We start from the raw sequence: 17424 nt of genomic DNA, 5'->3' as shown, positions 1-17424 counted from the left end.
GCACACCATAGTCACAAATGACACAAGTCACACTGGACCAAGGCTTTGGGCGGGCAGCTCTGCTTCTCCGGGTGGGGGAGGGACACAGGAGTCCTAAGCGGGGCACACCTGCCATCTCTGGCCCGGGACGTGGCCGGCGGGGTGGAAACAGATAGAGGCTGAGGTTCTTCTAGTTGCGTGCGTGTGTGTCGTTGTGTTTGTCTTTTCGTTTTGGGTTTGCCATTCTGCCTCTGCTTTTGGTGAGGGGGGAAGGGTGAAACAGAATTTGAGAAGGAAAAACGCAAAGGGTGGGTGAAGGTAGCCTCCCAGAGGCCCATCGCCCCGCCCAGGCCTGAGGGAGCTTTCGAGAAGGAAGCCAGCATCTGACAACGGCTCCAGGGGTGACCTCTGGCCTCTTGAGACAGCCACCTGTTTTCAGTCTGGAAAGAGCTCACGCAGGGAGTGAAGGTCCGAACACAGACGCTAAAGCAGAGGCTGACGGTGCGGGGAGCGTCCGCCCAGAGGGGCCTCGGCCCGGGGGTCCCAGCCGGCAGAGCCAGGGAGGGACACTCTGGACGGTAGATGCCGCCCGGCTGGCTGTCCCCGCGGATCAATCACGCCAGCAGAGCTCGTGCGTCCCAGACACAGAGCCGAGGGCTTCCCCGCCTGACCCCGTCTGGATGCAGCGCAGCCTGTGAGGCAGGGCTGGTTCCTGGTTCCGCCCAAGGAGAGAAAGTCCCGTGTCCGCCGAGGCCACGCGGCTGGTGAGCGGGGCGCCAGGGTCCGAACCGCAACGATTTCCCTTTGCAACCCGGGCTCCTGACCCCCGGACGCCCTCCCATGTCCAGCCTCCTTGCTCGCTAGGTTCAATCCCGTCCTCAGACGGGAGGGCTCCAAGCAGCTCTGGTCCAGCCCCCGGCTCACAATGAAGTCCCTTGCGCCCAGTTCTCAATCCTGCCTCCTGCCAGCATCTCTGTATCTTCAGCGGTCTTGCTCCCCCAGTCCCCAGGGCCTAGTGCTTGAACCTCAACCCAAAGCCTGGGACCTACTGCCCACCCTCTGACCTGGCCTTGGTCTCTGTCCTGCCTGGACACTAGGAACTACCTGTCCTCAGGTGCCTCCTGCCCCCACGTCCCACCTCCCAGCCCCTTCCCCCGACCAGACCCTCTGCCAGCCCTAGCCCTGCTCCAGGGGAGAGGCCTGTGGCTCAATTCCAACGAGACACCAGCTTGTCCCATTAAATGCCTACTGAGTAAGGTCCACAGTGGTTGGCTGCTGTTGAGATTTGTGGGGTTTGGGGTTTTTTTAGCTTGCAGCCCTCGAGAGCGTCCTATGTGCCAGCTCGGATTAATCATGTAAAGCGATTCCCTCACGTGGCCGGCACACAGCCCTCTGAGAAGGGAAGAGGAGCTGCAGTGACTGCTATTAGCGCCAGGCCTTCCCCGGGGTCAGAGGCTCTGCCAGTGTGTGCAAAGTCACTGAGACCCCAACATGGAGACAGCAGGCTCCTCCCAGGCCAGAAGCCCCACCTCCACTTCCTGTCACCCTGGCAAGGCCCTCCGTGCCCCTTCCGAGGCAAGGCCTAACTCTGGCTGGAAGGAGGTGACTCCCTCCTCCTGCCCACAGCCCAGCCCTGTTCTCACATAAGGTGGCCTTGGGTCTCGTCTGTGTCCGTCTTCTCTGCTTCAGCCCCCAGGCACAGCTTCAGCCGGCCAAAACAAGGGCAGCTTGGCAGATCCCACAGCCACTGACCCTGGAGTGCCACCCACTCAGCTGCTGCCTACAGCTGAAGATACCCCATGGGCTCCGGGCAGGAGGGCTGGACTGTCCCCTGACGCAGGGAAGGGGCAGCAGACCTGGTGCCAATCCCAGTCTTCTCCGAGGGCTGGGCAGCCTGAGGGGCAGAGCTCCCAGGCAGCCTGAGGGCCTGGCTCCACCACCCACTCCCTCCCTGTGGCCCAGCTGCAGAGCTGCACAACAGTCACTAACCAGCTGGAAAGAGAACCCCTCTATGCTGTGTGAACAGAGGGACGTGAACACTGGCAGGTGGTCACGCAGGTGACAGAGGATCCTAGCAGCACCCCAGGCATTAACAACAGCAAAAAGACATTCCAGTCTTTCGGTTGGCAGAGCCTCAGGAAGAGGTAGAATTATCAGTGCCCAGTATCTGAAGCTACTGATGGAAACTGGGAGCAGAGCCACGCCTGTCCAACAGGACCCAGGACCGAGATGGAAGGAGCATCCAGTGGAAGCTGGAAGCATGGAGAAGAGTAGCGACTGCAGAGATGCTGCCTGAAGCAGAAGGAGAATGCCTTGGTTTTTTCCTCTCCTCCCTCCTGCCAGGGCCTCCCATTGGCCAAACCCACCAAAAAAAAAAAAAAAAAACCAGGACAAAGGAGTCTGGGAGATGTAGTTCCCGGAAGCACAGAGCCAAGCTGGGCAGGGAATACACGTGAAAGCAGACAAGCAACCCATCTCTGGAGCTGTGAGCTGCTCAGAGGAGGTGGGTACAACTCCTGCGCCCTTTGGCTCAAGCGTCCTGGGGGCCGGGCTGCCCAAACATACAGCCACAGAGCTCTCTTCCTACTCACGGGGCTCAAGGATGCCCAGAGCCCTGATGACAGGTAAATGGGCCCAAGATGGGGAACCCAGAGCACCCTGAGGTGTCCTGGAAGCATGGGGGCTTCCTGAGACCCAAGAGACCAGCATTAGCTTGTGCTCCTGAGCCCCCCATAAGGCAGAGCCCATGAGGACAAACCTGGTCCCCCCACCTCTCTTCCCAAATCTGCCACTGGAGCCTCCAGCAAGGAGCCTTGGTCCCCAAAGCTGCTGGGTCCTCTGGGAACACCCTGAGAAGCTGCTCTGAGACACAAAGGAGCCGGTAACCGGAGTTTCTGTGCCAGTCACTTCATGACTGACTAGAGCCTGCGGACCTCCCCACCTTGTCCAGGTGCAGCAGATGGCAGGAAGCCCCGTGCTGGGGAGAGGGAGGGGAGTCCCGGCCACTCCTGACTGTGAGCGGGGGACCTGGCCACCCTGACCCAGCTGCCGTCCCAGGCATGGCAGGTGGCGGGAAGTCCCAGAAATGCCTTTGGGGTGACAGCAGCCTCTGAGGGAAGCTCTGTTCCCAACCTCCACCAGGCGCTCAGGAGCCAGAACCACAAGTGGCCAGGCCTTGTCACCATCCCAGACACACATGGGGAGAAAGGCTCTGTAAAGCTTCTTTCAAATGCCACGCTGCCTCTTCTCAGTCCCCACAACAACGACAACTCTGTTGGGAGACTTCCCTGGTGGCTCAGAGAGTTAAGGATCTGGCACTGTGACTGCTGCGGCATGGTGTCAGTCCCTGGCCTGGAAACTTCTGCATGCCATGGGCATGGCCGGGGGAAAAAAAAGATAACTGTTTACCAAGTACTAATGAGCCAGATGCTGGAGTTCCCGTCATGGCGCAGCAGAAACGAATCTGACTAGGAACCATGAGGTTGCAGGTTCGATCTCCGGCCTCCCTTAATGGGTTAAGGATCTGGCGTTGCCATGAGCTGTGGTGTAGGTCCCAGACACAGCTTGGATCTGCTGTGGCTGTGGTGTAGGCCGGCAGTTGTAGCTCTGATTTGACCCCTAGCCTGGGAACCTCCATATGCCACAGGTGCAGCCCTTAAAAAAAAAAAAAAAAAAAAAAGAGCCAGGTGCTGGGCTAAGTGATGCTCTACCAGTATCTCACTGAATCCTCAAGCGACCTCGTGAAACTGTACTAAGGAGACCCTTGTCGGGGCGCAGACACAAGGCTCGCAACCTAATAGCGCGCGAAGGCAACAGCAGCGAGAACGGCATGAAAGGAAGACGCTCCCAGGGACCCGACGACGGGAGATCAGGATCCGACAAAGCGGCAGCGAAGGAGACACGTGAAGCCTTTCATGGGAAACAGGGAGTGAGGAAGCCAGTTCTTCAGAGGAGATTCTCCAGCAGGACAGTCAGTCCACTCCTGGGCAAAAGATGCAAAGAGGGTGCCTGCTGTGGCCCCCACAAAATCATCACGCAGAAGATCGCACATCAACAACCAACCAAAACAAAACCCTGGTGTTTTGGCTGCTCCTGAAAAAGAAGGTCTGGCTCCACTGGGCCCTCGTTCTGATGCGGCAACACTGGCTGAAGCCAAGCCGCGGCGAGTTCCTTCGGGACGAGGCTGCACAGCTCTGGTCGGACGCAGGCCCCACCACGCCCTGATGTCCTTCGCCTGGCCCTTCCTCTCACCTGCGCCACCTGCCTGGCACCTCGACCCTGGCGCCTCCCGGGCCAGTCCCAGCTAATGGGTCGAGCCCTGCTGCCACCTAGTGGTTGGGGCGCACACGTTCCCTCCTACGCAGCAGTGCTGCTCCTGCTGTGATCCAGGACTCACACACAATTTTTGCTTTAATGCTCTCACTCATGCTGTGAGAACAGAAACTGCACCCATTCTAAGGATGAGAAAACCAGAAATGTAAGTTCAAAAATTACCAGTAAGAAAACAGGAGCCAGGTTAAGAGAACAAGCTGTTGGGGATCCCAGCTCCTTGCAATGCTGCCAGGAGTAGAATCTGCTTTTTCCTCACCTCCAGGTACTTGAGTCTCTGCCCCGCCACAACGGACCCCAAAATGACTCTTCCACAGTGGGGGAGGTAGCCTGGTGGAGGGGCTCCTTGAGATAAGCCAGAACTCTTCAATGAGTCTTTCTGGGGCTGAGCGGGGAGAACGGGGCAGGTGGGGGCCGTAATAAAACTGCTTCACATACAGAGACTATGATAAATGCTTATGGCCAAGCCGGCCCTGAGCTCCGGACTTTAAGGCTGGTTCTGGGTCCTCCCCCCCTGACCCCTTCCCCGCCCAACCTGTCCCACTTCCTCCAGCCACCCCCCCCCTCCGCCTCCTCAGCAACCCCAAAGCCCCTCCTTGTCTGAGCACCTACGGGCCTGGCTCAGAGCACCTCCTCAGGCTGAAGGCTTCCTGCCCCGAGGTGCCAGGTAAGTGCATGACGCGCACATTCTTGCACAGCTGGATGGGAGACTCCTGGGAGGCAGGTTTCAGGGCTCCATCCCATACTTGAGCACCTATTGCTTGAGGCAGGTGTTCAAGGGGAGATTCTAGGATGAACCAGAACTTGCATCCTGAAATACAACTCTGAGCGTGTCACTGCTCTGCTTGAAACCCAGTGTCTCCCTACTGCCCTCAGAATAAAACCCGAAGCCCATTACCACGCAGGCCTCGCTAAGCCATCTCCCAGCGACCCACCGCCCCTCCACACAGCCTGTGTTCGGTCTGCATTCCGACTCTGCACGAGCTGTGCTTGCTTTTACCTCCGGGCCTTTGCATGGGCCCTCCCTCCTACCTTCATCTAACCTGTTCCCCATCAGGCCTCAGCTTGGATATCACTTCTTCCAGGAAGCCCTCCTGGCCTCTCCTCCGGGCTCTGGGGGCACCTGTTACCGCCCTATCCTAACGCTTAACACCGTGTGCAACTGACTGTGCCCTTACCTGCCTCCCTCATAAGACGGTGGACTTGGCCAGCGCAGGGCTCTGGGCTGCCTGATTTCTCACTCCACCTCCTGGAGGCACGGAAGACACTCACTGGCACGTGAAGAAATGAGGTGACTTCTCTCGGTACAGCAAACACCCAGGGAACAAACGTCACACGCAAAGTCCAGCAAGGTCTCATTTCACCTTTGAGATCCTTTATTCCAGAGTCAGTCACCACGCCAGAGCTCACCATGTTAACCCAGAACCCATGCATCTTTCCTTCGCTATCGCAATCTTGCCCCCGTGCCTACCATCGGCGGGGGCCCAAAGCTGGCGTCCCTCTCCACCGTGAGTGCATCTTCAGCTCCTGGAGGTCTTGTTCACGTCACAGGCAAATACCTTAGCGAGCGCAACATGCGGCAGCCCGGCAGCGAAATCAGGAAGACACAGTGCAAGGGTTCTAGGCGTTTGGGGAGGACATCAGAGCCCCTGGAGAAGATTCAGGCCCTTCTCCCTCTTCTCGACATGCATCTTCTCTCCCATCTCCTCCCTGGCCTGTGAGAAACCATAACCCATGCGTGGCTGAATACATTTTTAATTTCCCTTCATGAGCCAGATTTGGTTCCAAGAATATTTCAGTTTTCTCCCTCATGCCTACAAGAACATTCAATTCGGCTCAGGTCCCTTTTAAAGGCACTTAATAAATATACATTCTAGGACCTAACAAAACAGGCTGTCCTATTTCAAACCATCTCTCAAGCTGCCTGTTTGAAACATCTGAGCGAGCACAGAGAGTGGCTAGGGCCCGTCCGAGCTCACAGCTTGCGACCACTTCTGATCCCAGGCCTACTTCATCCCCTGCTGTGTGTCTAAAGCAGAGGTCCCAACCCTGGCCACACACCAGAAGGTCCTGAGGAGCTCTCTGAATTCCTGAGGCTGGGCCACACACCCCAGACTAATTCTATCAGCATCTCCGGGTGAGATCCTGGCTTCAGGGCGGCTGGAAGCTGCCCCAGCCACTGCTGCGGGCGGCCCTGCTGAAAAGCTCTGAGCTAGGACTCGAGCACACCGTAGGCTCGCATCAGCATCGTGGACCCACAGTGTTTTCCTGTGTCATTACCTGCTCCCCTGCGCTGCCTGTCTGTCTCAGAAACCTGAGCAGGAAGGAGAAAGGCACGAGTCGCAGGCACCTCGGAGAGTGAATCTGGGGCTGGGAGAGGGACCGCGAGAGCTGCGTTCCTCCTGCGTCGTGTCTGCAGCCTTCGCGCTTTCACACGCCCAGTCCTCTGGTACGTTACCGACTGTCCGGCACAGACAGGTACACACTTCTTCAAGGCTCTCCAAAACCCAGAGCTAACAGTTTTTAGGCACTACGGTTATAATAATGCAGAGATGTTCTTGGAATGAAGGCGAAACAGCCACCTGTTTTACACACACGCTTAAGTTGGGTTAGTTTCAAAATTTGTAATTTAAAAGTCACACTGGGTCCCTTTGGCCCTCTCCTGCGAATCTTGCAACGTATCTGAGCCCAGAGCGACAACCCAGAGATGAAGATCCAAGAGCAGGGGCCTCCCAACACGCCCCAGTGGGCAGCCTTCCGGGCACAGGAACCGCTGTGAGGGCTTCAGAGTCTAAGTTCTGCAAAGGGATGATGGGTTTCTTCTCACTGAGTCTGACAGCCTGGTTACCTGGAATGCAGCCCCGGGAGGGACCCCGGGCTTTGGGGAAAGGGTGCCGCATTGACGAAGGACGTCAGTCATGGCCGTGGACGTGGGGCGTGCCAGCTGGTGGCCGAGGCCGTCCTGAGATCACTTCCGGCGCAGCCTGCAGTTTTTGCAGGGATTTGCAAGGAGCTTCCACACCCTCAGCATCATGTCATTCTCACCACAAGCCTGGGTTAGAGCCTCATGGGTGGAAAACTGAGGTTGCGTCCTAGGTCTGAGGTTCCACGGCCAAGTGATGTCACCTCCACTGTTGCCCCAGGCCCTTGGCTGCCTCCTGAAACCACCGGGGATTCTCCCGGGTCCCTTTCTTCCAGAAACAGGAAACCAAGTCCCGACCGCCCACTAGGACTTGAACCCCTGCCTCACAGTTTCCTCTGTGATTTGCATGCCCCTTGGCCTTCACACTCAAGACCAACAGCTGCTGCCAACAGCCCGCCCACACCCTGCCTCTCACCCCTCAAACCCCTGGAGCGGCCTCTGCATTTGCCCACACACATTCCAGAGCTGTGACTTGCTCACACCCACTCCCGGGCCAGCCAGCGTCTCCTGGGAACCTCTCCACTGCCCTCCCACTGGACACGGCGCCCAGCCTTCACTGTCCGAGATAACCCGGCTCCAGCTGGGGCAACAGAAGCTGGCCGGTCGGCCGTGGCCTCCCTCTCTACCACCGGCAGCAAGTGACCCGTCAGGCCACCACACAGCACACGGGGGACACGCATGTGGGTGACCCGCTCCCCTGGCAGGCCCGGGCAGGGCCACAGGCGAGACCAGCCATAAGCTACAGCAAGTCCTGCTTGATGGGCTGTGACCTGCCATCCAGGGTGTTGCAACTCAGGCTGGCACGCCCTCTTCACACAGGCGTGACGAGCCGTCCTGGTGGAGCCCTTCCTGCGCACCCACCCCAGCACCCCAGGCCCACCCGCCTCTTCTGGCTCCCGTCACCCCACCCTGGCCTGACGTCCCCTTCCACTGCGCCTGCTCTCTGCGTCTCCTCTTCCTGGGGCCACAGCCTCTAAGGCTCTTGGAACGTAAGCGCCAAGGAGGGCACCCTAAGAGGGCAGACTCCAGCCCCACGGAGCTGGGCCGGGGACCCTGGCCAGGAAGCTGGAAGGCACGTAGCCCCTCTGTCCGTTCACTTCCACGAGGCTCCATTCCGGGTTCCCCTTCTTGTCCTGGGCCTCCAGGACAGTCACCTGCTGGCCGGCCTGCAGGCTCACTTCATGGCTGCTTCTGGCCGCAAAGGGGCACACTGCCACCACCTGAAACACAGGGAGGACGACACGGCAGCGGTCAGGGGGGCACAGACCCAGGCCGGAGAAGCTGCCTGTCCCTTCCCCCGCCTCAGTCCCCTGCGCTGAGCAGCCACTGCCTCCCAAAGACATCCCCGTCCGAAGACGCCGCGCCTCCTGCTGCCCCCACTGCTGACAGCAGCTGCGTGGCAGCCTCTTTGCTTGGTTTTGATCCCTGCAATCCCACACTTCTGTTGGAGCCCATTTTCTGGCTGTGCCCGCAGCATGTGGAAGCTCCCAGCCAAGGATCCAACCCACCCCACACCAGTGACCCAAGCTGACAATGCCAGACCCCCAACCTGCTGTGCCGTAAGAGAACGCCTGCTCTGTTTGTCTGATAAGGAAGATGAGACTCAGAGAAGTGAAGGAATTTATTCAGAATCACACAGCAGAGAAGCTGGGCCTGTCTGGTCTCAGAAGACGTGCTCTCAGTCCAGCTCCCCGGGCAGAGGGCTGACCGCCCTTCTGAGATCAGAGGCTACCATCCACCCAGGCCCATCCTCGGCTTAGCGTAGGGACAAGGAGCTTGGGCGACCGTGTCACTCTTTAAGGAAAGGTGGAAAAAAAGCCGGAGGGGAGGGCATTTATTAGGCTATTTCACCTCTCGCGGCCTGAGGTTCATCATCCGTGAAACGGAAGCAAGGACGCCCTTCCCTCCAGGTTATGGCGGGAACTGAATGGAGGCTTCTGCCTGCTAAATACGAGAGTTGAACAATTCCATGCTGCTTTGGGTGTTTCTCTTTTTTTTTTTCTCCCCCTTTTCAGGGCTGCACCCACGGCACATGAAGGTTCCCAGACGAGGGGTCCCATCGGAGCTACAGCTGCCAGCCTACACCACAGCCACAGCAACGCCAGATCCGAGCCATGTCTGCAACCTACGCCACAGCTCACAGTAATGCCGGATCCTTAACCCACTGAGTGAGGCCAGGGGTGGAACCTACATCCTCATGGATCCTAGTCGGATTCTTTAACCACTGAGCCACGACGGGAACTCCCTCCTTTGGTTACTTTTACCACGACTTTTACCACTGTGGGCCAACGCCAGGAACACTCAGGGGCAAGAGAGAACTGCGGTGGCCCCATGGGAGTCCCGCTGAGCGGCCCCGTGGACAAAGAGGAAGCAGCGGATGTGTCTGGGCAGATGGGCAGCTGAGCCCACGACATGAGCCCCTGGGTGGAGGTTCCAGGGACGCTGCCCAGAGTGGCTGGCGCTGGGGCTAAGGTGGGTGGCCAGGCTCTCCCGTGGTACTTTGTGGGGAACACCAAGCAGGAGGCAGCCCTGGTGTACCACTTCTAGCTACTGTGCCCGGCACTGGCCTGAGAGCCTTCCCGGCGTGTACTACAGCTGCACGTCAGCTTCCGCCAGCTTCTGCGCCACCCTCACGTGGCCCACTCCAGGCTCCTCTGGCTGCCCTGGCCATTCAGTGCAAGCCTCTGGGCCCTGGCCCCTCAGCCTGAGTCCTGTCTGCTGCTTCTCCATCACCTGAGAACCTCCTCCTGGATAACTGGGAGAGCAGCCTCGGTCGACAGAGGCCCCGTGTGCCAGCCAGCTTTATGGTCTCAATCAGCCCTCACGAGGCCTCCTCCTCCCAGGACTCTGCCCCGAACACGTCCCATCACTTTCTGTGTTGAGACAGAATTCACAGGCAAACATGCACCTTTTCAAAGGACACGGAGTCGGTAGTCGTTAATATGCGCCCAAGTTGTGCCACCATCACCACTCTGCTCCCAGAACACCCTCATCACCCCAAAAAGAGACCCGAGACCAGTCAGCGGTCAGTTCCCACCGCCCCTCCCTCCAGCCCCTGCCAACCACTGATCTCCCTTCCGTCCGCATGCGGAACAGCCCGTAAGGGACCCTGCGTTACGTGTGGTCACTTCTGCGTCGAGTGACAGGAGGCGGCATGGGTTGGCACCACGTTCTTTCTTGGGGCTGAATGACATTTGAACGCGTGGATATGCCACGTTCTGTTTACCCCTTCCTCCACCGAGGGACATGGCTTGTTTCCCCTCAGGGCCGTGACAAACATGCATGCACAAGTTCCCCACTGCTTTTAAGAGAAGGACCGACGCCCGTGCCAAGGCCACAGGCCCTGCAGCCGGCCCTGCCCCCAGCTCCGGCGGCACCTCTCAGCCCGGACCAGCTGCCTCCTCCGGTGAGTTGCTCACTCGCCCTGTCCTCCCCTGACCCTGGGCCTTGCGTTTGCCAGGCACGCTTTCTGGAAAGCTCTTCCCATCCCCACGCCAGCGCACCCCTTTATCTAACTCCGTCCTAGTCACCCTTCAAAGCTGAGCGCAAGCACGAGTCTTCTTAGGAAAGCCTCTCCTGACCTCCCCAAACCACGGCTCTGCTGCGTGTCGCTACGGAACTTAGGGTTATCCGCCTGGTTGTTTGATTAATTGCTGTCTTCTCCATCCCCCAATTATAAATTTGAGGAAGGCCAGGACCTGACTCCTGCTCAGCAGTGTACGTCTCAGCTGGGAGAGTGACGGCCAACAGTGAGTGAATCAAGACGCGAATGCACACACAAGCGAATGAGAGCGCATCCCGCATGCTCTGCTCATGGGGGGGAGGGTAGGAGCTCTCGGCTGATGCGGGGCGGAGAGGCTCCTTCCTCAGGTCCCGCCCTGGGCAGGACACTGGGGCAGCCACTGACCCAGGCCCGGGCCTCACAGTGGTGTCCCCTCCGGACAGGAGGAAAACCAAAGCCCCGTCCAGGGGGCCCTGGGGATGTGAACCCTGCCCCTCTTCCAGGCTCACCTGAGTCACCGCTGGGACAGAGGGGACCGGGGCCAGTGTGGGCTCTGGCGTCAGCTGGCGGGAGTTTTCGTGAGGCTTCGCCTGTCCTCTGAGGTCCTCCTCGCTGGGGGCCACACGGTACAGCTCCAGTTTCCCGGCCGGCACGTACCCTCGATGTCCTGTGAGACACGCAGAAGGCTCTCTGGCTGAGGCTCAGCTGCCCACCCCTCGCGGTGGCGGGGAGTCACCACCACTCATGGGTGAGATTACCTTCGGCTCCTCTGTCCTGCCCCGGGCCGCCAAAGGTCATCTAGGCACCTCACCAGCCCGCCCGCCCCACGCTGCCTGTTTGGGCTTCTGCTCGAACCTTCCCGAGAGCTTGCTCAGTGCCAGAACCGGCCTCTGATTATTGAGGGGTGATTACCCACATCGACGCTGAGTCAGTCCTGCTACCTCCCTTTTAAGTCTGGGGCCCCTGAGCCCAGTGAGGCCTCCCTGAAACAATCCTGTGCGGATTCCATCTGGAGTGTCGCAGGCGCTCTGTGGAGGACAGTCCACTGGGCCATGTCCTCTCGGGCTCCCTGTGCCCCTGGCCGCTCGCCCTGCTTCCCCCTGGGGCACCCACACCCGAGTGGCACACTCAGGGGACAGGGCAGCCCCACCTTCCCTCTGGGTAACAGACTTCTGTCCGCACAGCAGGGACCCAGCACCCCTCCTCTGCGTATCTCTGTCTTTCGAGGTGATACTGAAGCTCTGGCCACACCTCTGTCTACACCAATGACCTGTGAGGCCCCCAAAGCAGAGGTCCTGGCTGCCTCACACAGTGCCCGGCACACAGCAGGCGCCCGATAATGGATGTGGCAATGGAAGACCAAATCTCTCTCTCTGGCATCTCATGTACCACACTCAGCGGCTGTGCCCCCAGCCCTGCACACTCAGCTGTGTTCACTCCCATCCTGGGTTTGCACAGCCAGACTCCCACCCACAGGTGTGTCCGTGTCTCCCCACTGCCTCCTGTTGGTGGTTTTCCCAAAGGGAGGGGACGCGCCCGTGGAGTCCCATGTACCTCCAGTGTCCACTAGCCATCGGCTGCTGTTGCCTTTGGTGTCCTTGTTTTGAAGGAGCGCCACAACGTGGCCCCGCGGCAGGGTCAGGTCTAGAGTCCCCGACCCACTGATGTTGCTTGTCACCTGGTACAGCTTTCCCGAGCCGTACCTGCTCAAGAGAGCCTGCACCTGGCGTTCGGCCCCTGGAAGGAGTGGCTGGGAGAGAAAGGACAAAGACAAGTCACAGGTGTTGGAGCTGGCGTGTCAGATCCGGCTCCAGCGGTGGCCCACGTGCTGCCTGACAGCCAGGAAGCCCGGGCCAAGCCCAGCTCTGGAGCAAGAGTCTCTTCCCTAAGAGATGGGTGGAGCAGATGAAAAACACACGCTCTTAGTATCCAAAGGCGTCTCAGGAGAAACTTCCAACTTAACTCCTAAAGTCCCTCCCGGGTCGAAACGTCTGGGGTTTTCTAAAATTCGAATTCGGGTTCTGCATTTCTCGTAACCGAACTCCAGGACTGAGCCCCCCTCTGCCCAGAGCATCGGGCTAAGCCGTCCGGCAGGAAGACACCTCACCCTCGTCTCTCGACCCCAATGAGAAGACCGCGAGCATCGCGTGGGGACCTGGCCGCCCTCGCCGGGCGCCTTAACCAGTCAGCACGGGGCCGGCGTGGAGACCCTCACACACGTGTGAGCAAAGGGCACGGGGTCCTCCGTCCCCGGGAAGGAGACGGTATTTACTGTGCCCACAGGGCGTGAGGGGCCTTGGGAGCGTTGGCGTCGAAGCAGCGCAGGCAGCTTTTCCCTGGCGGACACGGGCGTCCAGCCGGGAGGCGACTCGGTGCACGTTCAGCACATCCCAGGTCTCTGCCTTCGTCCTCTCGCCCACGGCTTCCAGCTAAAGTATCCACAAGAAGGGACTCGGGCGGTCGTCCCCCAGGAAGGAAAAACGTGGCGCACAGGCTGTGTATCCTCTCTCTCCAGGTACCTACTGATGGATCTGCCTGTCTGCACACGCACATTCACCATGTTCTAGAGGGCTGCTCCTGGGCGGGGAGGGCTGGCTAAAGGGAAGGGGGCAGAGTGCCCCTCAGGGACACGTGGGCATCGACGCTGCCATCACCCCGACCTCCAGGGGGTTCCCGCGTCAGGATCAAGAACCAGGAAAAGGGAGTTCCCGTCGTGGCGCAGTGGTTAACGAATCCGACTAGGAACCATGAGGTTGCGGGTTCGATCCTGCCTTGCTCAGTGGTTAACGATCCGGCGTTGCGTGAGCTGCGGTGTAGGTTGCAGACGCGGCTCGGATCCCGCGTTGCTGTGACTCTGGCGTAGGCCGGTGGCTACAGCTCCGATTCAACCCCTAGCCTGGGAACCTCCATATGCCGCGGAGCGGCCCAAGAAATAGCAACAACAAAAAAAAAAAAAAAAAAAAAGACAAAAGACAAGAACCAGGAAAAGTCGAGGTTTCGCAACAGGCCCTTAGATGGAAGCGTGGAGCCAGGGCATCCTGGGTTCGGAAGGGGGGTAAATGAGACAGGGGCAGCAAACAGCTGCCCTTCTTGTCTCTGCCCCGCCCGCACAGAGGGCAGCGCTCCCAGAGGGACGGGGGGGGGGGGGGGGGGCTACGAAGACTTCACCAGACGGCTCCTGTCCGGGGCCACCTCACCTCTCTGGGTTCCATACCCTTAGCCAAGTAAGTTAGGAAATTACAGGTGTGGGGTGTGTGTGTCTGTGCATGTGTGCGTGTGCACATGTATGTGTGCACATTGAGCACGCTGTGTATGTGTGCACTGTGTGTGTGCGTGTATGTGTGTGTGTGTGTGCCTGTGTGTATGTATGCATGTGTATGAGTATCTGTGTGCAGGTGTGCACACGTGTACTGTGTGTGTGTATAGGTATGTGTACACGTGTTGTATATGTATTGTGTGTATGTGCACTGCATGTGTGCACACATGTGGGTGTGGGTGCGTATATGTACATGTTGTGTATGTGTGAGTGTACCTGTGTGTGCATGTGCGCGCACATGTGTGTATTGTGTGTGTGCGCATATGTGTACTGCGTTGTGTATGCATGCGCGCGCACGCGCGTGTGTGTGTGTGTGTGTGTGTGTGTGTGTGTGTTGGAGGGCAGGTAGGAAGACAGGTGGGGAAAGGGAGGGTCTCTTCCTACCCATTTGCAAACCCACCAGGACTACGATGCTTCCATTTCTCTCTTTTCCCTTTTATCTTCTTTCTTCTACAACCACCATGGATTATTTTTCCGATAAGAAAAGCGTTGCTTTGCCTTCGGTGGAGAAAGACGGGACTTGCCATGACTCCCCTGAGGGGCTGCTCTGTTCCTGATTTTCTGCACCCTTCTTCTCCCCAGGCTGCGTGACCCACGCTCCAGCCCCAGGGGAGATGTTTGGGTTTCTTATTCTTGACCTGCATGCTCACCGGCCATGAAGACCGTGTATGCGTGCGTGTGCGTGCGTGTGCGTGTAGTGCGAGCGATCCCCGCCGGACCCCCAGGGTGATGGGAATACGGGACCGGACAAAGCAGAGGATGGGGGCTGCCTTGCCCCCCCTAGAGATGAAGGGCAGGACCATCTCTGCAGGGAAGGGCACCACTTACCCGGGTGGTGGGAGGTGGCAGCACCTTCTCAAAGTTCTCTTGAAAGGAGCGCAGCTGGTGACCTGCCTGGTCCAGAGTGTCCGCCACCAGGTCCCTAAAGGCTGGTTCAGAGAGGTGGTGGTGGGGGAGCTGGAGAGGGACAGACACCGTCATCAAAACCCTCTTCAGGACAGAGAGGACAGGAAGACCCTCGGAGCCACCCTCCAGCCCCAGATCCTTCTAGTCAGGGAAGGATGGGCCTTTGTGTCTTGGGTGGCTCTTGTTTCAGCCTGGCCCCGGCCCCACCTTCCTTACAGAAAGGATCCCTCTATGTGGTGCAGTGGCATTGCCCCTCCTGATACCCGGCCACAGGACTGGCAGCCAGGGCAGCCCTCTGCCATCCACTGTGATCGGTCAAGGAGTGGACAGCGGGCCTGCACAAGGCCCCCTGGAATAATCGTCCCATCAGATATAGAGCAGGAAGGCTGCAAATGAGAGGGCGGCTCTTCCTGTAGATACTGCGATGTAAAGATGAGCCCTTGGAGCTGCCGGCCACTCTCTCCCACTTTGCAGAAAAGGCCTGCTTGACAAGAAAGCCAACCCAGAGAGGGAAGCAGCCAGGAGATGGAGCGAAAGTCAGCGCCCCAGGAACACTGTGCTGAACGGGGCTGGCCTCCCAGTTATACACGTCGAAATGCTCTTTATGCCTAAGGCAGGGTGGAAACTGAGGGGTTCTGAACAGCGCTCCACGCCGGGACCTTGGGCCTGGCAGGCATCGCCCGTGTTCTCATCACTCAGCCTAGGGGCGAGTGTGGCCCCACAGCTAACAGAGACATGTCCTCTCTGCCGGTCACCAAAATCACCACTCTTGGTTCTGAGAGCCTTTCAGAACCACCCTGGGCCCTTGCCAGGACGGTCCAGGGGAATGGGCCATGGGACACAGACGAGGAAGCTGGCACCAATGACTGACGGGCCCTCACGTTCCGTATTGCAGGATCAATCAAGAAATGGCCTGTTTCTGCTCTTATGACACAGAACTCTGCACTAAATGCCGGGAGGCCGAAGCGAAGAAAAGCTCAGCACTCCCACGGCGGCACAGCAGAAACGAATCCAAAAGGTACCAGGGACAATGCGGGTTCGATCCCTGGCCTCACTCAGTGGGTTAAGGATCCAGCATTGCCATGAGCTGCGGTGCAGCTCGGATCCCGCGTTGCTGTGGCTGTGGTGTAGGCTGGCAGCTGTAGCTCCACTTCGACCCCTAGCCTGGGAACTTCCATATGCCATGGGTGTGGCCCTAAAAAGCAAAAAAAAAAAAGAAGACGAGCTCAAGGAGTGGAAACAAGTTTATCCGTCCCCATGGCAGAAGGCAGGCTCTGATAGGTGCTCAGCAGAAGCACATCCTAAGGGCTGCCGGAATACAAAGGATGAAGACGCGGATTCTGGGAGCTGCATGGAGACATTCATTCTCTTGTCACATACTTGGGGACAAATGAGTGTGAAGGCCTCAGGGCAAGGGGAGGGACATGCCAGGCTGCAGAAGGGTCTGTGCGAGGGGCTGTGGTCACACTCAGAAGTGGTGCACCGGAAGCAGAGGCTGCAGGTGTAGAAAGGGACTGGGGGACGGAAAGGAGGTGACGGGCGGGCAGGACAGTTTAGAGAAATTTTCATGCAACAAACTGGATGGGGACAGCTGAGCTGGGGCCCACGAGGCACAGGAGACGGGACGTGGTACGAGCAGTACCGAGACCGCTCCAGAGCTTAGACTCCCAGGCCCATCCGCTATGACGCTGACGTCAGAGAAAGAGGTTGAGAGGCAGCTGGGTATTCTTTCCTACACCAACCTCGGTCTTCAAAAATTCTAACATCAAAGAATGCACTCGGAGCTTTGTCTAAATCTCCGTGTGACCCATTTAAGCTTTCAGCAGATGGCTGCTCCTACAGGCTGTCAGACGTTGTGGATCAGAGCTCGAGCTTGGAGCTGAACCGCCAGGATTCATATCGCGCTGTTAGCTGTGTGGCCTCTCTGTGCGCTGGCTTCCCTTTTCTTTTCTTTTCTTTTTGTTTTTAAGGACCACACCCACGGCATAGGGAGGTTCCCAGGCCAGGGGTCCAATCGGAGCCACAGCTGCCAGCCTCCACCACAGCCACAGCACAGCAACTCGGGATCCAAGCCACGTCTGCGAACTACACCACAGCTCCCAGAACGCCGGATCCTTAAGCCACTGAGCAAGGCCAGGGATCAAACCCGCAACCTCATGGTTCCCAGTCGGGTTTGTTTCCGTCGTGCCCCAGTGGGAACTCCCTGGCTTCCTTCTGAAATGAGGACAGCGATAATACCTACTCTGTAAGGTTATTGTGGGGATTAAATGAGATACATACAGAAAGTGTTCTGAACAAGTATACAGTAAGTGCTCATGGGGAAGCAGCTGCTAAAAGCCGTAACAGGACCCCCAGCCTAGATGTTTACTCCCGACCGTGTGGAAGGGACCCCGCTCCATCACCAGCCCCCCAGTACGTCCAGACAAGGGCCCCAGGCCTGTATTTTCCCAGCAGAGCCTGCTGCGTTTG

At 58.5% G+C, this 17424-nt stretch overlaps 1 protein-coding gene across 3 annotated transcripts in view; it reads right to left on the bottom strand.

The window, feature by feature from the left end:
* Positions 1-17424, bottom strand: part of ARHGEF37 (Rho guanine nucleotide exchange factor 37) — an 89179-nt gene that overhangs the window by 7903 nt on the left and 63852 nt on the right. The window contains exons 10-14 of one of the 3 annotated variants that reach the window (XR_002342014.1): positions 14878-15006; positions 12288-12483; positions 11243-11400; positions 5487-8451; positions 109-230 (exon numbers count right to left, since the gene is read on the bottom strand). Coding sequence is in view for 2 of the 3 variants with exons in the window: in XM_013995326.2 (XP_013850780.1) it covers positions 8242-8451; positions 11243-11400; positions 12288-12483; positions 14878-15006 (693 nt within the window). In the remaining variant the exon portion in view is untranslated. Of the gene's footprint in view, positions 1-108; positions 231-5486; positions 8452-11242; positions 11401-12287; positions 12484-14877; positions 15007-17424 lie in introns of those variants that run through there. The other 2 variants (XM_013995326.2, XM_003124090.6) reach the window with 2 other exon arrangements.

Source organism: Sus scrofa, chromosome 2, assembly GCF_000003025.6.
Source record: "Sus scrofa isolate TJ Tabasco breed Duroc chromosome 2, Sscrofa11.1, whole genome shotgun sequence".
Classification (NCBI taxonomy): domain Eukaryota; kingdom Metazoa; phylum Chordata; class Mammalia; order Artiodactyla; family Suidae; genus Sus; species Sus scrofa.
Note: the sequence above shows the minus strand (reverse complement) of the source record. Positions and strands in the feature narration are given on the sequence as shown.